The sequence below is a fragment of the Dendrobium catenatum genome, unplaced genomic scaffold, assembly GCF_001605985.2.
Source record: "Dendrobium catenatum unplaced genomic scaffold, ASM160598v2 fragScaff_scaffold_742, whole genome shotgun sequence".
Taxonomy (NCBI): Eukaryota; Viridiplantae; Streptophyta; class Magnoliopsida; order Asparagales; family Orchidaceae; genus Dendrobium; species Dendrobium catenatum.
Window position 1 is genome coordinate 134,420 of NW_021319204.1, and position 24,825 is coordinate 159,244.

General features: G+C 35.0%; 2 protein-coding genes across 4 annotated transcripts; both read left to right on the top strand.

Moving 5' to 3' along the window:
- The first annotated feature begins 341 nt into the window (after nt 1–341).
- Nucleotides 342–7,015, top strand: LOC110093838 (protein NSP-INTERACTING KINASE 1). Of its 3 annotated transcripts, none has more exons than XM_028696394.1 (11): nt 342–1,041; nt 1,130–1,262; nt 1,347–1,418; nt 1,509–1,652; nt 1,760–1,828; nt 1,921–1,980; nt 2,648–2,745; nt 4,063–4,212; nt 4,288–4,632; nt 5,135–5,514; nt 6,395–7,015. In XM_028696394.1, exons 1-11 carry the CDS (start codon nt 939–941, stop codon nt 6,713–6,715), a joined length of 1,875 nt encoding a protein of 624 aa, XP_028552227.1. In that variant the 5' UTR covers nt 342–938; the 3' UTR covers nt 6,716–7,015. The 3 variants fall into 3 exon arrangements, with proteins under 3 accessions (XP_028552227.1, XP_028552226.1, XP_020674515.1); XM_028696393.1 differs by having other exon boundaries at nt 345–1,041; nt 1,757–1,828; XM_020818856.2 differs by having other exon boundaries at nt 351–1,041; nt 1,757–1,828; nt 4,291–4,632.
- Nucleotides 7,016–22,217: 15,202 nt separating this feature from the next.
- On the top strand, nt 22,218–24,385 carry LOC110093870 (tetraspanin-8). Its single transcript, XM_020818899.2, has 2 exons — nt 22,218–22,858; nt 24,067–24,385. The coding sequence occupies exons 1-2, from the start codon at nt 22,355–22,357 to the stop codon at nt 24,382–24,384; spliced, it is 822 nt and encodes a 273-aa protein (XP_020674558.1). The 5' UTR covers nt 22,218–22,354; the 3' UTR covers nt 24,385.
- The last annotated feature ends 440 nt before the right edge of the window (nt 24,386–24,825 follow it).

Consider the following 24,825-nt stretch of genomic DNA (forward strand, 5'->3'; position numbering starts at 1 on the left):
CTAATGATTACCCACTCTTGTTTAGTTTGATTGGTTGGCGGGTACGGTTGGAAACCTCTAGCACATGCTAGGTTCTCCTCGAGCGATAACATCTCTTAAGACTTAAGTAGAGTCCAATCAAATACGGACCAGAAGGTTTCTGAGGTGGATGCTTTTTCTAGTCAGTCTAAAATTTATCACGCTTACAAGAACTCTTTTAAGAATGACAGTAGGTAGATATCCAGTTAAAAAAAAATCTAATGATTATTAAAAAAATTTTAAATTTGAATATATTATCAGCCGTACCCTTATTTCATCATGTTCAAGTAGAATTCTTTGCCTCTTTCTTTAACTTTCTTAAGAGAAAATGCCTTTACTGCCAAAGCCCCAGGCTTTAAGATTTTTTTTAGTACTATTTTCAGTATTTTGATATTTCACATCAGTAAACATGTCATATATATATTCCTTTAATTGTATTCCATTAATAATAATAACCAAAGCAAATCCTTGAAGGCTTGAACCACCCCCACCAAAGAATTTTCTCACTGTTTTTATTGCAGCAGAGATTTTCCTTACTGTATAGGGACCTCAATGTTTGGGTTTTTTAATACCTATATTTTTCTTTCTCTGTCTCTATATCTCTCTTCCGTCTAAACTCAGGGTGGCAGGCACGAGAGTTTTCTACTTTCCTGTCACTCTTTTCTTCTTTTCATGCCAGCAGGGGGAGGCAGTGAGGACCCTCATAGCTTTGGCCATGGCTACTGACACATTAGAGTTTTGAAGAAGGCTGCATATTTACTTCCCACTACCTGCTAGAATCAAGGAGAGGAGAAAAAAAGAGAGGGGAAATACATGACTGCATTAGACCAGCCCTGCAGGCTGTGACAGTCAGTGGATTAAAGGAGAGTGATTTCTAATTTCTATTATATTGTTTCTTTGCTTTTGGAGGCTTTGCTTCAATGGGATCAAAGAAAACAAGCCTTGTTCTTCTCTTGGTTTTGCTCTGCTCCTGTGCTTCTTCTTCACTAGCCTTTCTATCCCCTAAGGGAGTAAACCCTGAAGGTTGGTTTTTGAGTCTTTGTATCTCCCCTCCTTGATGTTCTTATGTAGTTAATGAAATAGTTTTCATGGTTTGTGTGTTTTGGTGTAGTTCTTGCTTTGATGGATATTAAATCCGCTCTAAAGGATCCTCATGATGTGCTGGAGAACTGGGATCAGGACTCTGTTGATCCTTGCAGCTGGAACATGGTCACTTGTTCTCCAGAAAACTTAGTAATTGGCCTGTCAGTTCATCTAATCCTTCTCTACTTTCGCTTTTTGATGAATCTTTTATTTGATAGTTGCAAAATTTCTGAGCTTTGTTTTAGGGGAACTCCTAGTCAGAATTTATCCGGAACTCTCTCTCCAACAATTGGAAACTTGACTAATCTTCAAACTGTGTAAGTTAGTTGAATAATGTTGACAACCTTTTTATTATCAATGCTCTTTTTGCTTAACTTCCTTCATATTCTTGGTGATTTTTTTTCTAGGCTTCTGCAGAATAACAACATAACAGGGCCAATCCCACTTGAGATTGTAAAGCTATCAAAGCTTCAAACTCTTGATCTCTCCAATAATGACTTCACTGGTGAAATACCCAACTCCGTGGGTCAATTGAGAAACCTCCAATACTTGTAAGCCATTAGATTCTTTAAAATAATAATTACCTTTCTGTTGAACTTCTGTTTTTGGCTTGCTCTATATCTTATTCCTTTTGGTGGTGGTGCTGTTTAACAAGGAGGCTTAACAATAATAGCTTGTCTGGAGCATTTCCTCTCTCCCTGGCCAATATTACAGAGCTTGCTCTACTGTGAGTCTCGTGCCTTGTGTGATAAATGAACTGCTTTCCTGTAATGGAATTATAAAGCTGAAATAATGGGTCATGTACTTTTATTTTTGCAGGGACTTGTCCTACAATAATTTCAGTGGCCCAGTGCCGAAGTTTTCAGCTAGGACTTTCAAGTATGCCTTTTGAAGCCCCACATCTTGTTCTTTTTTGTTTTTACTCAATCTTAGTGTGTTTAACTTTAAATAGCTAGATAAAATTTGACAGTGCGATATTTAGTTGGCATGCTGGATAAGTTCATTCAGATTTTGTTTTAGCATGCTACATGAAATCTAAAGAAGAATTTTTCTTAGACTTCATTTGGGACGGCTTTCTTACTGCTTCATAAAGCAGTTTTTTAGTACAAAAATTAAATTAGGAACCAGTAATTTTTGTACTAGAAAGCTGCTTTAGGAAGCAATAAGAAAGCGGTCCCAAACGGAGCCTTAGTCTACATGATTGAAAATAAATACAAGTAAATCATTAGACATTCATAAGTATAAGCGTGATATAAAAATATGAAATGATGGAAGAGCAGGTTATCTCATGATTTCATGATCACTGGTAATAAAATTAGACTCATTTTTATACAAAAGTATTAGGATATCCTGTGAATTTTTTTTGTCTATTCAATTTGGCTAGCTAACATTCAATTGGCCCACTATATATTGTTCAATATTTTGATATAATATAAGAGATTCCAATTGTTTCTGTTGTTATTTACTGAGTGTTGTTTCTCTTGCTTGATCTGTAGTTATCTTTCTGAAGATGAAAAACTAAAATTACACCTCTTGGATCCTCTAGTATTGTAGGAAACCCTCTGGTTTGTGCAACTGGTTCAGAAAATGAATGCTATGGAACTGTGCTGATACCTATTTCCATCAACAGAAATAATTCACAGGGTAAGTAATCACTTTTATACTTGTTCCCTTGCATTTCCATTATATATCAAGCAATATTTTGTAAGGAATTATATGGTTTCTTAAAACTTATTGATCTTCTACTTCTTTCTGAAATTTTGGCTGCTGAACTTACTTGTTTTCTCGCTGAAGAAAACTCTACCTTTCAAAAACTTTCAATTGTATACTTTCCATGAATTTAGTTCTTACATACTGCTTAGTTGTTCCCTACTAGTTCTTACATACTGCTTAGTTGTTCCCTACCCCCAAGTCTTTGATCTAGTCACTTATCAATTTATTTTTACAACTACCAGTCTCTTTCATAGTCTAGCTTGACTATTCGTTTACACGCCATTCGATCAACAAATCAAATAAATGAATCGTAATTACATTCATATTGATTTACTTTTTTAACATTCATCCTTAAAATCCGTCTATAAGATTAAGATTTTGAGTTGAGAAACAATTGAATGATTGATGCATACAACAAGAACAACAACAACATCAAGCCTTTGTCCCACTACGTGTGGTCGACTACATGAATCCTTTTTCTTCATTGTGTCCTGTTAAAAGTCAAATTCTCATTTAAATCTAATAAAGAAAGATCATTTCTAATATATTTTAACCAAATCCTACCTCTACCTTCCTTAACATAAGAAATCGGAAGGCCTCCGTTTAATGTGACCAAACCATCTAAGGCGACTCTCTCTAATCTCATCTTTCACTGGATCTACTCCAACCTTTTCACGTATATGCTAATTTTGTATCCCATCTCTAAGGGTAAAGCCACTCATCCACCTAAGCATCCTCATATCTTCAACACTTAACTTAGTATTATGCTTCTCTTTTAATGACCAACATTCGGCACCATAAAGCATTGCAAGTCTCACCATCATCTTATAGAATTTTCCCTTAAGTTTGAGGGGGACTTTTCTATCGCACAACAAGCCAGATGCATTCCTCCACTTCAACCATCCAACTTGAATTTTATTGATAATATCCCTATCTATTTCACCATCACTATGAACAATAGATCCAAGATATCTAAATCGTGTACTTTTATTAATGACTTGATCGCCCAAAGTCACAATCCCCTCACTAGGTCTATTGCTACTAAAATTACCCTCAATATATTCGATTTTAGATCTACTCAAACGAAAACCTTTGGACTCTAAGGTTGACCTCCATAATTCAAGCTTACCTTACTCCCTCTTTTCTCTTATTAATGATTGATTCATATTATTGAAAAAAAAAACAAAATAAAATAAAAATCCTTAAAAACAGTCTTGAAGGCTGACATAAATTTTAATATTACTGAAGGAAATCCATGCCTAGACAGACCTAAGAGTCACAAGCTTGCTCTTGCATTGGGAACCAGCATTGGATGCCTTTTTTTACTTGTCTTCGGTTTTGGGATGTTCATTTGGTGGAGGCAGAGGCACCATCAGCAGATCTTTCTAGATGTCAATGGTCAGTAAAACTTGACAGATCTTTACACTCATAAAATCCTTTTCAAAAGAATACTAAAAATATTCTTTTAATCAACAGACCAACAAAATGATGAAGTTTGCCTCGGAAACCTGAAGAGATTTCAGTTCAGAGAGCTTCAGGTTGCAACCGATAACTTCAGCTGCAAGAACATATTGGGGAAAGGTGGCTTTGGGAATGTTTACAAAGGCCAGCTGCCTGATGGGTGCTTAGTCGCTGTTAAGAGGCTTAAGGATGGTAATGCTGCTGGAGGAGAGAAACAATTTCAGACTGAGGTTGAGATGATAAGCTTAGCAGTTCATCGAAATCTTCTCAGGCTCTATGGGTTTTGCATGACTGCTACTGAAAGGCTTCTAGTATATCCCTACATGGCAAATGGGAGTGTTGCATCCAGACTCAAAGGTAAAAAATGATGATTTTTTGGTATATGCTTTGATTGTTTATGAAATCAAGATCTTTAGGAGAAATTATTACGTGCGGAGTCTGGACGTAAAGTGTATATTATGTATATAAGTTTGTACACACTATATACAAGGACACGTGTCACGTTTTTATTGGAGTCAGGACGTATCCGGACTCCGCACGTAATAATTTCTCGATCTTTAGGGCTATCCAAATACAAATTTTTTTAAAGGGATAGAAATGTATCACATAATTCTTTCTATCTTGTCATGTCAGGAAATCATATCCCAAATTTGATTATGGTTAAGTTTTCTTAATACAATAAATCTCCAGACAACAGACGTGATATGTTGATACTACCTGAAGTAGATAAGTTACAAGTTCCTATTAATTCAAGGAATAAATAGCGATTATAGTAAAATAATTTTTCTTGTAGTAATGGTATTTCTCAACATCACAAACTTTTTACTAAGCTAAAAAATGATTCTTTTTTCCTTTGTAGCAAAACCAGCTGTGGATTGGAGCACTAGGAAGAGGATAGCGCTAGGAGCTGCTAGGGGACTGCTATACCTCCATGAGCAGTGTGATCCTAAGATAATTCACAGAGATGTGAAGGCTGCAAATATATTGCTTGATGACTACTGTGAGGCCATAGTTGGAGACTTTGGCTTAGCAAAGCTTCTTGATCATAGGGATTCTCATGTTACTACTGCCGTCAGAGGCACTGTTGGCCACATTGCTCCAGAATACCTTTCTACTGGTCAGTCTTCAGAAAAAACTGACGTCTTTGGATTTGGAATCCTGCTTCTTGAGTTGATAACTGGTCAGACGGCTCTTGAATTTGGCAAGTCTGCAAACCAGAAGGGAGCCATGCTTGACTGGGTAATGTGCAATACTTCATTTGAGTAGTTGCATGGTCAGGTTAAGCCTATGACACATTGATGCCCAAGTTCTTAGTAAGATTCACTTTGGAGCTGTTTGGTAGCACTTAATATTTGATTTAAGTAGAATTTCGTAAATCCGCTAAATCCGAATTTTGGAAATCCTGAGGGTCATAAATCCTGAAACTGTTTGATAATATTCATGATAAATTCTATTAAATCCAGTGTGATTGTTTGGCTATTGAGCAGATTTAAGTAGCTGACTCTTCCTCTAGAGTCAATAGATTTCGTAAATTCGGCAAAAAACAAAATTTCAGAAATAAAAATGTGGAATTTTCCGTCTACGTCGACTTTCATTTGCTGCGAGTTGTTGGTTTTGTATTTTATGCCGTTTGGCTAGATTTCAAATCTGGCCTAAATCCTGCTACCAAACATCCCCTTTGTGTTTGGCCTGTGTGAAATGATTTATTTTTCTTTTGCTGATTTGTGACTTGTAGACATTTGGTAATTACATTTTAGATTTCCTGTACTAGCACCAATATGTTAGCACTTGAAATCTAAAATGCAATAACAAATATAAGCATAAAAGAAAATAAATCTCACATAACAAGGTTAAGCTTATTGCTTAGTAGTTCTTATGCTGAGCCATTTTCCTTTATACTTGATTTTTTTTTTATGAATAATAATTTTGTTGTATCAAACTTTACTTTTGTTGGTTGTAGAATTTTGTTAAATACTTTGTTTCATGCTAGTTTCGTATGCTAACATAGAACCATGTTGACTCTATTATTTCTACAAGAAACATTTAGGGAAGTTGCATTTGCATGAATGGTTCCTTCCAATTATGATTTTGCTTAATTACTATATTCTCATCTTTCCAGGTGAAAAAGATCCATCAAGAGAAGAAGCTTGACTTGTTGGTTGATAAGGCTCTGAGGGGAAGCTATGATCGAATAGACCTGGAAGAGATGATCCAGGTGGCTCTACTCTGCACTCAATACCTTCCTAGCCACAGGCCAAAGATGTCAGAAGTCGTTCGAATGCTTGAAGGTGATGGACTTGCTGAGAGATGGGAGGCCTCTCAAAGGCTTGATCAGCCCAAGTTCAAGATGCCAGAGCTATCTTCCTCGGAACGGTACTCAGACCTCACTGATGATTCATCTTTGATAGTCCAAGCAATGGAGCTCTCTGGGCCAAGGTGATATCAACAAGTTTCTGCATGCAAAAGGTCATAACCATTACAATATCAGAATGTTTGTACAGTGTGTAAGGCAAGTGAGTTCTGAAGCGAGAGTAGATATTTAGGGCGTTTTTTTGTCATGTTGTCTTATTTAGGTTGTGGAGCTTGTTAATGGTTTGTGAATTATTTATAAGAAAAGCTATGTCATGAAATGTATTGTGTGCTTTGTGAAGCAAGGCTTCTTGGTTTAGTTTGATGTTCTTGTTAAATACTATGTTAAAATAGTAATCAAAATTTGAGCATAAATTAGAGCTTCATTTGAGACGGCTTTTTTATTGTTTCTTAAAGTAAATTTTTAGTATTAAAATTTAATTTTTATAATAAAACATTTTTTTAAGCAACAGTAAGAAAATTATCCCAAATGAAAGCCTAAATAAGGTGAAGAGAACAAATATAACATAGATCACATGATGGAATTTATTACATGGTCTTATAATATTATTAAATATCTTAATTTAATAAAATATCTCAACAAATATTTTGAAATCAACAAATAATGAATTTGATATTTTTACATTAATACAAGATCTTCAAAATATGTTTATAGCTCATACAAATAAGTTTGTCAAAATTTATATTTAAAAAAAGATTCAATCATTTTTTTTAATGAATTTTGGATTTACAACTTGAATAATTTCTTACTTGGATCGTACAGGAGTGAATCAGAGATGAGAGGTTGGGAGTCGAGTGGCTCATCCTATGTTCGCCACATAGACATGAGAGGGAGAGCGGCTCTAGTGCATGAGTTTCAACCTACGAAGTAGGGGTGTCAAAATTGGGTTACGGGTCGGGTTCGACAAGAACCCGACATGACCCGAAGATAAATGGGTTCACCCGAACCAAACCCGGTTATGGAAACGGGTCAATATTCGGGTCGGGTTCGGGTCAACCCGGAATGACCCGCTGACCCGAGACATTTGCATAAATAAAAATTTTAAACAGAAATTTCAAACCAGCAACCCAGAAAATTATAAACACAAATTTGCATAAATAAAAATTTTATTTAGGAATCAAAAGCAATTTGCTGATTATAATATACAAATTATACAAAATATTGGAATCCTCTATCTAACAAAAAAAATTAGTATTTGTTAAATTTCTTTAAAAAAAAAATACACATAACACATTGAGACTTTATAACGGCCAAATAAATGCCCAAGCCAACCATCCTACACTAAAAAGAAGTATGACTTCAATACTTAATGGGTTGAAGGCTTGTTACTCATAATCAGTAATAACTAATAACAGCCAAATAACTGCCAATTACAACCAAACCAGCAAATCACTTCAATGCTTAATGTGTTGTTGAACAACAACTCATCAAAATAACTAGAAGTATATGGGTGTCAACAAGAAGCAGTAACTGAACAGAAAAAATAGCAGTAACTTCAAAGAAATAACAGTAAAAACTGCACAGAAATAATAGCAGAAATTGCACAGAAATACCAGAACATAGAGCTCGACCTGGCTCGTTTGCATAGAAATAACAACAGAAACTGCACAGAAATACCAGAACATAGAGCTCGACATGGCTCGTTTGCACAGAAATAACAGCAGTAAGCGAACAGAAAAAAACAGCAGAAACTGAACAAGAATATGCCAGAGAAGGAGAAGAGAGAAAACCGTTGACAGATCGAGGAGATCTATAGAGAAGAAACGGAACTTCGGAAACCCTAGATGAAGCAGCAAAGGAGAGGAGAGCTGGATATTTACCACCGCATGAAATGTGAATGACGAATAGGATATGTAAAGGCGTAAACCCTAAATAATCCCGCTCTGCTGTTCCGCCGCATAAAATAGATGCGCGGGTCGAAACGGGCCTGTTAACGGGTTATCAGGTAAACCCGGACCCAACCCGAAACTTCATCCGGGTCACTTTTATGAACCCGAACCCGGCCCATTTTTCAAACGGGTCGTGTCCAACCCAAAAATTCTGGGTCGTGTTTTAGTCGGGTTTTCATGTCGTGTCAATTATTGACGGCCCTACGTCGACAGATCGAGGAGATCTGTAGAGAAGAAATGGTACTTTAGAAACCCTAGACAAAGCAGCGAAGGAGAGGAGAGCTGGATATTTACCACCGCGTGAAATGTGAATGACGAATCAGATCCGTAAAGGCGTAAACCCTAAGTAATCCCGCTCCGCTGGGTAAAATAGATGCGCGGGTCGAAACGGGTCGGTTACCCGACCCAAAACTTCATCCGGGTCACTTTTATGAACTCGAACCCGACCCATTTTTCAAACGGGTCATGTCCAACCTGAAAATTCTGGGTCGTGTTCGAGTCGGGTTTTTGTGTCATGTCAATTATTGACAGCCCTAGTACGAAGGAATCGAGAGGGAGGAATCTATATGAGAGTTCAAATGGATGGGAGTTAAATCCATACATAGGGTCCTGATTAGGTATTCAATCAAGTTTTGCGCAAGTGGGCTTGCCCACCCATGATTACTTTCGAGATGTAATACCCATTCATTCCCACCCACTTTTCATGCTTTTTGAACGCAGCCTTTCACAGACTGATGGCCTTGAGGCTTGTTTCCCTTTGCTCTGACTGCAAGCTTTCAAGCTGCATATTAGAATTTATCATGGTCACATCATGATTCAGTGTGCGCACTACGTAGTGAGGATTGCAGTAATGTACAACATATGATTTGCAATGTAAATCAGTTTATCCCTTGATATTAAGTACCCACACATATCCACCCATGAGGTTATAGGCGTATCCATACCCATTATGTATGGATGTGTACGTGGGTGAGTGTGGGTATGAGTATTTAATGCAGGGATCTGGTGAGAGCCAATTTGGTTGAGGTTCTTATTACTTTGAGAGGGAGTTATGTTCGGTTGGGATTGAACATGGTTAGTGGGGATGTGCCGGTTGATAGTTATCGGTCAACACCAATTTATGTCAAAGTCCTCACCATCGAGATGTAGTTATTGGATTTTCCATAATAATATTTAACTATCTTGATAAACATCATGTGCTTTTTGAGCTTAACCTATTAGCATATATAAGCAAGTTAATGAAATAGTTCCCCCATAGTATGTTCTGAATTTAAATTATGCAAATAGATTAATCTCTTTATAATTTTCAACATGCATTTATGTAAATTCAACCCCTTCGCTTCATGCTATCTATCGATTTGGTTGATGAATAGTTCAATATTGTAGAGGATGAAGATAAATTAGACTCCTGCTTTGGGTGTGAATATCAAGATGATGAGTATGGCTCAATGTTCAGTTTAGTTATTATTGACTAAGAAAGCCAAGCTGATAGCCTAGGCAACACCTTGTTCACCTTTTTTTTCTCCAAACTCTTGGTCAAAGGGTTGACCTGGTCAAATTGACCAGGTCAGACCCCAAGACCCCCTCTGAATCAATTCAGTGGGTCAAACTGAGTCTGTTGAGCCCAGACACATGACCTGGGTCAACCTGGTTGACTAGGTCAACTTGGGTTGACCCAAATTGACCTAAATCACTTTTATTTGATTTCAAACCCATTTAAACCCATTCTAGGCCCAAACCTTCATACATTGGACTTCTTTGAATAGGTTGACTAAGTCAACCCTTGACTTGGTCAACCCAAGTCTCTCTTTGGTCAAATCGACCCATTTAACTCAATTTAAACCCTTCTTAATGCATTGAATCCATTGCTATTGCTCCCTTGGTCCTAAGCCCTGACCAAATCAACCTAATTCCCTCCTAATTCACTCTTGATTGAATCCTAGCCATTAATCCAAGGGTTAGGGGTATAAATAAGGTGTTTAGGGTTTAATAAAGGGGCACTTCTTGCAATTACACTCTCCTGAGAGCCTCCTAGCCCGAGATTTCCCATTTGTGAGCTCTCCCCACCCCACTCCACATTTCCCAAGCCAAAAATGCCGCCCATACCCCGCCGACTGCAAGATTTCTAGCCAACCAAGACTTGAGATATTCCAAGGCAATTTCCCGACGATCCATAGCTTGTTTGATCGCAACTTCAACTAGAGATTTGTACGAGGACAATCTACAAGCTCAACCGTGTCAAGATCTCGAAGATCCAACGGTTAGATTTCCTTAAAACCCTTAACCTAGGTCACTACACTTAGGATTAAATAGCTTTCTGAAAAGCAGCTTTTAGGCCAAAAGAACACTTCCCCATTATTTCTGTTCACTCGTAGATCCTATGTTTAAAATTTTGTAAAAATCTATTGGGTAGATCGAGAGAACGAAGCATTTTTTGTTTCCAGTGTTTCAGATCGCATTGGTTTGAGCTATAGGAGATTCAGACCGTTGATCTTGCGATCAACGGTCAAGATTCAGCTTTTTCGCACGTTCGTCTGACCGCGGAAGCCTTCAGTTGAATCGAGATCCTATCAAACTCAATCTCAACTGTAAATCCAATACTGCGCGAGATCGAACGGTGGATACCCTATGCTGACTCGTTTAAGTAAAAATGAGAAGGGCCCAGCGTCCTTCCAATCATGAGGTGATGATTGCGCCGCTACGCAATCATCGCCAATGATTGGCCCGCCGCCGCACGTTTTGAAGAGGCCAATCCAGCCTTGCCACGTGTCTGCCCGAGTCATTTTTCCTTTTCTTCTGTTAAAATAATTATATTAATTATTTAAATTCACGCACTTTAACACTTACTTTAACTTAGCTTAATAATTATTTTCAAATGGTAATTATTTTAAATTATTTTAAAATTACTTTTAATTACCCTTAAACTTTAAAAATTCATAATTATTTCACTTTAAATCAGATTTTTCAGAATTATACCTCTAAAATTTTAAAATATTATGCACTTTTATTTAAAAATATTTTCATATTTGAAAATTTATTATTCTGACTTGTTTTCTGTATTATTTATTTACTTTTATTATTTAGCTATTATTTAAATTAAATAATACGTTAAATATTTTGAAATTACAAAATTATTTTGAAATCTTTTTGAAGCCTTGCTCAGGTGGTTAGTGGGTCTCCCACCCATTTATGTATTCATTTAAATTGAATTATATTTGATTACATTATTTTCTAAAATCTATATATTTATTGGTATTTTAAATTATTTTAAAATTACATATATTATTAAATCCATTAATTTTGGCGATCTTCTTGTGAAATTTTAAACATTGATTCTACTTATGAGCATCATTCATGAGGAGAGATTAGTGGAAGATTGGGCTCCAATTATTCACTAATTACATTGATAAGTGTGCTTAATTTCTTATTTTTGTCATCTCTTGCTTGTGTAGAATGTACGAGCACTTAGCTTAGGCCCTCCTAGATCATAGGATTGATGTGTTTACTATTTTTATGCATTTCCTTACAGGTTATCCAAGGGTTAGAAAATTTGATTTAAAACCTGTTTAACGTAGTGACACCCTAAGGATAATAATTAAGGACACGTAAAGCAAACTTAAAAAAATTCTAGGAGCTAGGCTAAATCTTTGATCGATATAAAACTTTAAACAATTAAACTTAATGAAATCATAAATCTCTCAGAATTTTTTAGGAATTTTTAGGAGCCTTTAGATACCTTAATTAACAATTCTTAATTTAACCCATTAATTAGGCCCCATTAGCTTCAGAAAATTCTAATAAATTCATTTTAACTCAAAAAATTTCTCATAATACCTCAAATTGTTCAGATTTAAATCTTTAACCTTAGATAATTAGGTCCCTTTAATTAGACATTAATTTGAGCATAAATTTAATTTTAGTTAAATTATCTTTTTGCTCTTGTTAGATAATTAAAAATTATTCAAAATTTCAAACTTTCCCCAAACACTTGGGAACACCTTCTTAGGTCATTTATGAACTTTGGGGGTGATTCCAATCAATTTGGAGCTGATTTGAATCAAAATTATAAAATCACCCATAATTAAGCAATTTCGATAATTCTTTTAATTGCACAAAACTTCTAAAATTTATAACTTTGTCTAGAAAACTCTAAATCCAAAAAAATCAAAGCCTAGCTACTTATTGTAAGCCCTAATATTTAACTAAAATGCTAGAACCCCTAAACCTAGCCTATTTCCTATAGTGACATTTTGGACACCTTAGCCTAGCATAAATGAGGATCCTATGACTTTTCAAAATTGGCTAATGCAATTTGAACTTCAAAGATCGTTACCCTAACAATTAAAATTGATCAAAAAACTAAATTAACTAAAATGGAGTCAATTTCATTTATACTTGAACTTTAATCAAAGTTTGTTTTTTGACCTTCAACAAATTTAAACTCTAGAAAATTTGAACTATTTACCCGACATATGACCTATTCAAAGCCACAGAAGTGTGTTATGCATATATAGGTTTACTAGGGAACCACTTCTAGCTCTAGGGCTAGGGACAGTATTTACTTTTTCTGCTTTTTATAATGTGATTGTGTGTGACACGCTTGTTGATTGACTTATTTTGCTTTACAATGTTATTGTTGTTGTGATGTTTATTTTATTATCATACTTTCTCTCTGTGATATAACTTGTGTGATAGATTGCCCATGGGCTAAGATCATTTTTATACTAATTTAATCTTTTGCAAGTGGCTACGCTCATACAGCGCTAATAGAGGGGGGCCATTATCATTAAGCTTTAAAACTGATATTGTTTTCTTCAGGTGCTTCAGAAATTGCTAAAGCCCCCTCCCTAAATTAAAAGAGCGTGGTCAAGTTTATTTATTTATTTGTATATATATAAACTGCTTGTGACATGACATATAAATTGATTAAGATTTTTCTTAGGATAATCATATAGGAATCCGGGTCTAGATTTTCTATTTTTAAATGTAATGTAATTTGTTGTTATCGAGTTGTGAAAGTCTTCAAAAATTCAGCATTTCAAACACTAGGTACCTAAAGAGAATAAGAATGCCCCATCTCAGGAAATTTCTTAATCATTTGGATACCCTTCTAGAGGATGAACCATGCACAGCTCGAAGGAGACGATCTAAAGGGAGATGATCTGGAGAAGGGCGATCCATTTGAAGACGGAGGCTTGAAGATGAAATGCTCGACTTTTAAGAATTGCGTCATTCTTTAGGATGTGCATCATTCATTAGGATTAGAATCTAGGTTATTATCGGTGGTGCTTGACCACCACTACTTTTATGTAGATCATGAGTTGTACTTATACGTTACTTGCCGTAGACTTTACTTTATTGTATTTTTCTGGATTTATATTGATGTGTTTATTTTCTGTGCATAATAGAAATTGCTTTTTTTTTTTAGATTTCTTTCTTGCATATGTGTGACATGATTTCGTTAAGCTCTCTAAGGACAATTTTTTTTATACTTGTAACAAAATTTTAAAATTTTAAGAATTAAATAATATAGAAATATAATGGGCTACGAAACTATCGGAGTCGTCCGGGGTTGCATGCATATCAATGCATTATTCTCTCTCATTCTAATAAGACACCTCCCCGCCTGCGGGTAGAATTCAGATAATCTAGCCTATGAGGATGAAGTGTTGGACATGGGGAGGCACAGTCTTTTCTAAAAAAATTATTTTCTATAAGCATATATTTTTTTAAAATCTGAAGCATATCTGATTTAACCTTTTCAACTAGCATGTGTTGCATTAGAAACTTATTAAATTAAAATTTTAATTGTATTAGCTCTAGGAACATTCACCCTACATAAGTCCAAGGCCAATTAGGAAACTCTTTAAATGTCAGCCCTACTTCCAAAACACTCAAACTACCTACTCATCTTTCATAAAGACTGGACCACATGGATTTGAAGCACTTAGGTGGTTAGCTGGCATCCCATTTTAGGCAGGGTATAAGTCCAGGTACATTAGTTAGGACATGGGTGTTAATGTTGGGTAAACACTAAGCCCACCTTAGATCTAGGATTCAAGGCTGCTACATTCGAGTCTCGTAGTATGACTAAATGATGGATAAGTTCATTCTCTTTGGGAGCTATAAATCCTGTCTATCCGCATCATGTGGATGATGTCACTTCCATAATTTCTCTCTGGATGCTTTGAGTGATTGATTTTTTTATCCACTTTCTCAATGCCTTAATTTCTCCGGATGTCTGAAATGAACCATGCATGTTGACTAAGCCACTTGGACCATTTCTTTTAATTTGAGTAAGATTTTCTAGTCTCCCTTTTGTGTGCCAATCCATCTTTCAGGGAAGAATAATATCAGATCCTTAATCGAGAGTTTTCTAGGGCCTTAGGCTCGAGATATAATTAACCACAGGGGCTTGCGCCAGTTGGAAACAATACTCCACAATCAAATAAACCACACTCGAGCTGATGTATAGAGTGGAGAAAATCCATTGTTATGATTAGGCTGTATATATTACTACCCATCAAGGTGTGCTGGCAAGAGCCGCTATCCTCAATGGTTAATCGTATGTACAATTTAATATGCCCTTCCATTGGCCTGTTTGTGAGGAGCACGGAGGCCTGCGATCATCTCTATCCCTTGGGATGGTGCGATCGTATACCCCTATGCACTCGGTAGCTGCAGCGGTGTCTTTTCAGAGGTCCACACACCTATACAGGACAAATTTAATTATTTAATGCCTATATGCATTTTTTGTGTCTATGCTTTATACTTGGTATGATTGGGGTGAGTCATTTGCTTGACCATGCTACTAAACAAGTCGACAATGCAATCGGCTATAACTCGGATCTTCACTATCCTTTTTGCTAATTGACTAATTTGGAATTTACTAGGCTTAACAATCTACTTCAAAAGATGACAATGCTTCAAATTATAACTTTAAAAGAATGGATTATGATAATTTCAGCTAGGTGTACCCAAAAAAGTGTAGAGTGCCTAGAGGTGATGACTAAGGCTAGATTTAATTTCTCAATAGAAGAGTACCTTTGATTGATGACTAATGCTTAATCATTTAAAAATGGATTTAATGGGATATGCTAAGTACTTAGTGAGTGATTGTACCAGATTACTTATAAATTCCCTTCAATCACTCACTATATACTTAACTATCCATGTTCAAACTTGGATAGGTCTAAATGTTCTATTATAGTGATATAATATAGCCTTCTTGAATGCTCTTAATGAATGATCATTAGGTAATTGAATGTCTAAATATTAAGGTCATGATTTGACCTAAATACTTAGAGATTTGATATATCTAATCCTCTTAGATTTAGGACACCATGATTGCTATGGTATGTTTATATTCATGTATATGCAAGGGTTAGAAACATTGATTGCAAATCATACAACAATAGTAACAACTAAGGAAAATAATTAAGGTGTGTCTTAGCTAACTTTGACAAATCTAGGATTCATCACATACATCCATTTTAGTAACATTACAACCTATGATTTAATCCCCCTTGATTCGACATTAATTTACTACAAAATAACGATCAGTTTAATTAACCCTTCTTTAAGGGTTAAATTTCAATAATTTCTAATAAATCAAATAAAATTCATAAAAATATCAAATCAACTTAAGTAAGCTCTAATCAACATATACACTCACTGAAAATTAAAATGCTAATTCAATTTCAAAAAAATTAATTAATATTTTAATTAACTTAATTAAATATTAATAAAGTATTAATTTGATAATTTGATTATTTAAAATTTATTTTAATCAATTAATTTTGATAATTAATTTGGAATAAATGAACTTAGGCCTTTATGCTTAATTTCATTTGCAGGACATTTTAACATTTGATTTCAAGGCCTTTAATACACTTTAAATAACCCAAAAACCTCCATGTGTTGTGCATGACTCCTTTTGAGAAGGTATTAACATATTGGATTGGGGGATATTTAAAATTTAATAATATATGACCTATAAACTATGCTTGCTTCCATTCGGAGGGCATGTGTATTTAATTTACAAGATCTCTTCTCTATCTCTAATAAATATTCAAAGGCTCTCATATAGTCATCTTTCATGCATAGATGATGGGTGTTTCATTTGAAAATCTTAGGATTTATAAATTAATAACCCTTGTATTTTGGAATTATTAATGTATAAATTCTTTATAATTAAATAAACAACATCAACATTTAAAACTCAAATAATAAAATACAAATACTTATCATTAGAATTTCAATTAAACTTCCTTTTGACCTTTAATAAATAAACATTAAAAATACATCCAATCTAAATATTAAATCCCTATAAGACATATCAAAGCCATACAACCTCCCTCACACACTTAGATGGTTTGCTAGGACAACCAACTTTAGTCTAGGTTAAGCCGGTGGATTGGTTTGGTTAGATTGAGGGTACATTTGCCTAGAGGGTATCTATATATGTTTCCTTACTTTTTGTAAATCTGAATGTCATATTTATTTTCTATCGATGCACCAGAAAACGGAGTGAATGCATTCATGGTCATGCAATTTACTTTCATTTATTTTTCTTTATATATAACTTCTCACATTGCACCATTATATATGCATTTTTATACTTATGCTCCTACAAAGTAGAATATTCCTAGTTGATAATGTACATGAAAAGCAATGATGTAAATATAAATAATTTAGATTCTTGTATAGTTAGATTAAGTTGTAAAGTGTCCAAATTTCTAAAAGATTGAATATGATTGTTTATATATATAGATTCCAAAAGAAAATGATTCTTCTTCATTTGAAGATCATTATCTTTTGAAATATTATAGAAGATCCAGCATTCAGAAGTTTGAAGACCAAAAATAAAAATTAACATTCAAGTCTATATTATGGTAGGCTTAGAAACTCAAGTTAGTTGTTTGTGGAGTCTGACCACCATTTCTTTTCTATATATTTTGGGTTGTATCTTATGAATTTATAAATCAATAAAATAAGTTATTTTATAAATTATTGTTCATGAATCATTTGCATCATATGAGCTTGTTGTATATAATTTGATTTAAATTTTATAAATAACAACTAATTGATTCTTAAGATAGAGCTTACCAAATCCTGTATACATATGATGATTGATTGTGCTTAGGACTGTCAGCTAGCAACTCATTCTAAGCAAGTGTAAGTTTAGATTGTATATACCTCTCTCCCTGGACATCTTTCTCTAATATAGTTTATAAATTTAATTCCAGAATTTATAATCTGAAGCCTGTGCATCAAAATAAAAAATAACTCAATCATTTCGTCGAATCTAAATAAATTTTAAAAAACTTTTGTTTTCACTTTAATCGAGAGTATTATCCTAGGAGATATAATTAACTACAACGTCTTGCCCCTGTAGGGAGTCTAAAATCCATAATAAGATAAACCCTACTTTAGTTCTTTTCTAAGATAGAGTAATAATTCGAGGACGCGGATTTTGCCTTTTAAATATATATAATTTAATTTCATAATCAAAAGCTAAGCCGGATATTCTACTTAATTACCTTTAAATTGAATTGAATATTTCTTAAGTATTTGATTATTAAAATAAAATTTTTAGTTTATTTTTCGAATTGGGATGACAGATGAAAATTCTTTTCACCCTTTAGGCGAATTGCATATTCTGCTTGATTATGAAAATAAATGATAGTTTTTTTTTTAATCTATAATAGAACAGTAATCTATCATTTGAGGTGGTATAATGTTAATTTTTACATATTTGAATAAAAGAAACTAATTGATACATTTAATAGAGAAACTACTCGTCTTACTTGCAGACGAGGAACTTTTATTTTATCCGGTGAACGTACGCTCCTCTACGTTCGGTTGTAGGCAAAAAAAGCGCAATACCGAGTACCGAGTACCGAGTTGTACTGAGTTTTTTGATGTATTGCACTGTTTTGGTCTAAAACCGAACGTAGAGGAGCATACGTCTGGATGTAATAAAAGTTCGCAGACGAGTAGGGGATTCGGTGTAGGGTGGATTGCGGCTCATCTGCGATCAAGTAGCTCGGGGTCAATGGGTGAGGAAGAACAGAGGAATCAACTAGAGGTGTTCGAACAAGCTTGGTGGGATTGCAGATGATCGGTCGATTGGAGTGGGTAATAGGGTCGGCCAGGTGTGAAGATCGGAAGTTTGGCGGAGCTCGGGAGGTTTGTTTGGAGGATTGAGTTGCGGTTTGAGAAGGAACGGAGGAGGGGATTTTCGAACAGAAAGGTTCGTCTTTGGGGATTTCATGCGTGAGGAAAAACATCCAGCGAGTCGTCGTTCTCGTTTTATCAACGCGAGCAGAGGCAGACAGAGGAGATTTGTAGCGAGATATGAGAGGGTATTAAGCAGAGAGATGGGACAGTTCGTCGCTGATTGTCGAATGTGCAGGTAAGTTAGGATATGATTTACAATAATAATAATAGGATATAATATTTTAAAATTTATATAATAATATAATTGATACGTCATCACAAATTTATCTTGATTGGGCACGAATCTCGAGGCAAAAAGCTAGTTGGAAACTTCAAAGATTAAATCCGGAAGCACCTGAACTCCGATTTTAGCAAGCTTACAATCAAACTGAGCGTCTCGGAAATACGAACCCAACGACACCAAATTCGACCCGATCCGAGCCCAAATGGGTCCGAATCAATGACCCGAAGCGCTGTTGGAAGGTTCAAACCAAAATTTGAGTTACCAAACGGTCTCTGATTTTAACGAGCTTATACTCGAATCGAGCGGCTCGACGAGACGAATCCAACGAGCCCAAGATCACCGAATTCCAACCTCATTAAGGCCTCCAAATGTCCAACGAACGGTGCATGATCGAAGGGTTCAATATCGACCGTTCATTCAAACCACTCCCAATTCGCTCCTGATCTCACACCTATTTACAAGCCATGCCACTCCAGAAAAACTATAAAAAGAGCCCTCATTCTTCACAAGAGGGGCTGAAGGGAAGAGAGAGAAGAAGAAGAGAAGAAGAGGAGAAAGGGGAAAAGGAGAATCCTCTCCTCCTCGACCACCGCAGTAGTTCATCCTGCCACCCGAACACGTCGGGATTCTGCGTGATATTTGGGAGAACGCAGGAATTCTGCCCAACTTCCACGTGATGCTAAAATTCTTCCCAATTTTCAATAGAGTTCCCTCCTGACGCCGAAACTCTGCCCAAGTGAAGCCGGAGTTCTCCTCTGCCACCAACAGACGCCGAACTTCTACCCGACGTCAGACCTTCACTCTTCGCCAAATTTCTACCCGATGCTGGAATTCTACCGGTTATCGGACTTCGCTGGACGTCTATGCAAAGATGGATTTCTTTTCTTTGTTGGACTTCCACCTGACGTCGTCCTTCTGATCTTCGTCGTCAGACAACAGTTCTTCCGACCTCTGTCGCCAGCCGAATACAGTCCTCCTTAGTTACGTCGCCCGCCGACTACAGTCTTTTAGACATCCGTCACCCGTCGACTACGGTCCTCCTGACTTATGTCGCCCGCCGACTACAGTCTTTCCGACCTCTGTTGCCCGCCGACTACGGTCCTCCTGACTTACGTCGCCCGCCGACTACAGTCCTTCCGACCTCCGTTGCTAATCGACTATGGTCCTCCTGACATACATCGCCCACCGACTATAACTCTTCCGACTTCAGTCGCCCTCCGACTACGGTCCTTCCGACCAAACGAACATGTCAACAATGACTCTTTGTATTAACATTATGTAATGCACTCCATAAGATGTATATCAAGCTAAGACCTTCCACCAAGGAAGGACCTCATTTGTAATCAACTACAATACTAGTGGATTCATTCAAACTGGACTAGGCCCCGTGGTTTTTTCCCCTTTTTAGGGGTTTTCCACGTAAAAATCTTGGTGTCTCATAAATGTTAGACCCTCTCTCTTTATCTAATTGCGTGCCAGATTTTCGTACAATGCTAAGACGTTAAATCTTATATTTCTCTACTGCCGCGAATACTCCTGAACGCAACAATAATTATATTTAATACCTTATTATTATTATAGAATTAATTTAAATTGATATAAGTTGATCATTACACTTCCTCTTTCATCGCCGATTTTCCCGTGCAAATTTTATTGAGCAAAATTACATTTGATTTTAGGTGACTTAGATGTTGTGAACACAATGATGAAGTCCGTTTTGCGGTCTATGTCACTTAAGTAGCGCCACTCATCATTTTTGAGTTTTAGTCATTGATTTTGACCTTTGAACCTCTATTTGTTCATCGTTGTACGCTTCGAAGCGCCCTTGGTGGGGTTTGACTTGCTCAGTTAGGTCGTAAGGTCAAGGGGCAGTGCCCCTGGAACAAATTTTGGTTGTAATGATATTTTTGAATTTTCTTTACTATTTCTTTTTGTATTTGATTTATCGTTTCCTAACAATAACATCTCTACACAATGTGTTTAACTATGTTGAGCAATTGTCTAAATACCATAGTATTTTAAAACTTTTAGAGGGACAATTGCCTGAAAATCTTTATAATAAAGATTAAAAAATATATGAATGAGAATAAATTACATAAGTAATCATATAATAATTTTTTTTTTAAATTTTTTCAGGGGACAATTATCCCTCATGGCCTTAATATGGATCCGCCCATGCTTCTAATCCATATAGGAGGATTTTAGAAGCAACTTAGCTATTATTGCTCTGATCCACCCGTTTGATAACGGTTTTTGCGACAGCCACAAACTGCGGTACCCTCACAGCCAACTCTTGTTCTATTAACGCAGCAGCCCCAACAAACGGCCAAACCGTCCACCGCGTTTCCTCTGTTTTCACAATATCAAATGGACCTAGCCAATCGTTTTAATATCCAGATTGCCACTATGATAAAGCTACCCATTTTTAATGGAAAATAGTATAATTTAAGTATTTGTATGAAAGTAACTAATATAAAACATATTAGAATATTTCTTTAACATAATAAATATGTTCGATATAAATTATAAACTAATTTAAAAAAAATAATCTCTTATGTTGTTTATATATATTTTAAAAAAACTTATAATTGATTCCATATTTTTTATTTAAAAAATTACATTTAATTTTTCTTAGTGAAATTATGACATTTTAAAAATAAATTAAAAAATCATTAGCCTAAATACACATCCCTAAATCATAATTGAGCATACTTTCCTGGGGAAAAAAATAGGTGGGGGTATTATTATTTAAATTTCATTAAAATAATTTTTAAAAACTTTAATTTATTTTAAGAAAAATAAATATATTATTAATCAATTAAATTTATATCACATAAATTTAAAAATAAATCTAACAGTTAACATAAATCATCATAACTTAAATTTTTTTAAGATGTCATCTCAAAAATTTTGAACTAACAAAATTTCGATAAAGAAATTATATCAGAATATTTTGATTTAAATTATCATCTAATAAGTCTTAAAATTATGATAATATAAATTATATATACATAATATTAATTTAAAAATAATTTATGATATAATTTTTTATAAATTCATTTATTTCTTAATTAACATGAGATTTCTTTGTAGCCCTGCTTTTAACTTAATGGCATTATTGTAGTTCTGAAGCAAAATGAGTCTATTTAAAACACCGGAAATCCACAGCTTAAATAAGGTGATCCCATTTTACATCATATATTAAGAAAATATTAGCGCCTTCTTCTGTTCGTTGGCTTTCTCTGATCTACAGAGAGGCGCTGAGGCGCAGAGATTTGAAGAAAGGCAATCCTGAACTTAGATTTTGTCGCAGCATCGAAGCTCTTCTCATCACATTGTAGCATCGAAGCCAAGATGTTTCATATCAGCAACAGCGTCATAGGTTTCCTCAACGTTCTCACCCTCCTCATATCCTTCCCCATCATCGGCACCGGCCTCTGGCTTCGCGCACACGCCGCCTCCGTGTGCGAAAAGTTCCTCCTATGGCCGATTATAATCATCGGCCTCTTCTTGATGGTGGTGGCTTTGCTCGGGCTCTTCGGATCTTGCTGCAATGTGTCGTGTTTTCTGTGGATTTATCTCTCTGTTATGTTTCTGATGATTGTCGGGCTCTTTTGTTTCACGATATTCGCCATTGTTGTTACCAATAAAGGGATCGGTGAGGCGGTCTCGGGGAAAGGATATAAGGAGTATAAGCTTGCGGATTATACAATTTGGTTGCAGAACAGGGTTGGGGATTTCCAAACTTGGGGGCGGATTAAGAGCTGTTTGGTTGATGCTGGGGTTTGTGGAGAAGTTCAGCTCTTGGTTTTTCAGCAGTCCGATGATTTCTATATGCAAGGCATATCTTCCATACAGGTATTATATTCTATATATTGTCAACGGAATTTGAAAATTGATGCTAGATTTTTATGCTAAGAAGAAAATTTCTTAAGCTCTCAAAATTCTAAATCTAATATTTATGAGCAATTTTGTTAAGGGTGTTTTTAAAATTTTAATTTTTTTCTATGAAGAGAGATTATATTATAGAAATTAGAGTTATATCTGTTATTGAAAATACAAATAAGATGAGATGTTTTAACCAAACAAACAATAAAGGAATTTATTGAAAATACAAATAAGATGAGATGTTTTAACCAAACAAACAATAAAGGAATTTGGAAGAAGAAACTAAGAATTAACCAAAAAACTAACTAAACAATATCCTTTCCCAGGTATTAAAACATCCTAGCCAGGTAGGAGATCCTTCTTATACACTTTCTTCTTGTGGATTATCCACTCAATTTGTGTCTTCTATGATTTTTGTTAATAACCATGCTTCCAATTTGAACATTCACATGGCTGACTAAACCTAGCTTTTATTAATTCATTTTTTCACTCTTTCAATAAAAAAATAACGGCGGCCTTCCGATGATGGGTTAGAAGAGTAAATGTATTAAATTTGACTTATGTTAAGAAAGATAGAGGTAGACCTGAAAAGATTTAGTTAGAAACTATTATAAATCACATTTTTTATTAGATTTAAATGAAAATTTGACTCATAATATGACATAATTGAAAAAAGGATTCATGTGCCTATGAAAGACCTTAATTTTTTTTAAAAGAATTTTTTTAATCTAGAGTATCTATGAGATGGGTGACCTACCGAAAAGTTACACCAACAGAACAAAATCGTGAGGCTTTTAAGCCAAAGCAGACAATATCTCGATAGTTAAGAGTTTGAGTTGTTACATAACTGACTTCATATAGTTGGATAAAGGCTTGTTATTGTTGTTGTTGTAATAAAAAAACATTAACTTATTCAAGTATCCCATCTAAATATTGATTTCTTCAAAACCTCAACTAAAGCAGATTTTACCGAGCTAACAAGCAAAAATTATAATGCATAAATAACAAATTGTTTTCTTTCAATAGCCATATTCTTGCTTTGTCTTGAAGTAAATGGAATGAAGTTTGATCCAAATTACTGTCTGCAAATTCTTATATTTACCTCTAAACTGTCCTAGTTAATCATTTTTAATTCCATTCTATCCATTACTAATTCAAACAAATCAACCTAATTCCAGTCAGGTTGCTGTAAGCCACCTTCCGATTGTCGGTACAAACAAGTGAATGCCACATACTGGACAGTCTCAAAATCAGATAATCCTAATTCAAATGATATTGATTGTAAGACATGGAGCAATGAGCAGAATCGCTTGTGCTTTGACTGCAACTCATGCAAAGCTGGAGTACTTGCGAATATAAAAATGCAATGGAGGAAACTTGCAATTTTCAATGTTGGCCTCCTTGTGTTTCTCATTGTCATTTATTCAATTGGCTGCTGTGCCTTTAGGAATAGTTGTAAAGATAACCAATATTTACGTTACAGAGGTTATAATTAAATTTTTTTGGATTAGTGGGATCATATTGATGAGTATATGTGAGAAGGTGAAAACAAGTAGTGTTTGATTTCATATGTTGTGCTATTGCTACTTTGAAAATTTCTGTCTATTGTAACAATATTTTTCTAACTTTTCTTGACTTGTTGTTTTTTATTGATTTTGTGATTTTATGCCTTATAAGATTGCTATTGTTGGAATTATACAAATTTCTATTTAATCTGTCAAATTTTTTTGTTGTAAAGTATGTCTAAAGACAATCCAAAAGGATTGAACATGCGCCCGATTTAATTCAATCCAATGATTTGAGAAAAATAATTTTTTTTATTAAAATATGCTTAAAATATCACATTTAAATGAGATATATGATAAAATTAGATAATTGTAATTTAGGCTTAGTTTGGGACGGCTTCCTTACTGCTGCTTCTTAAAGCAATTTTTAGC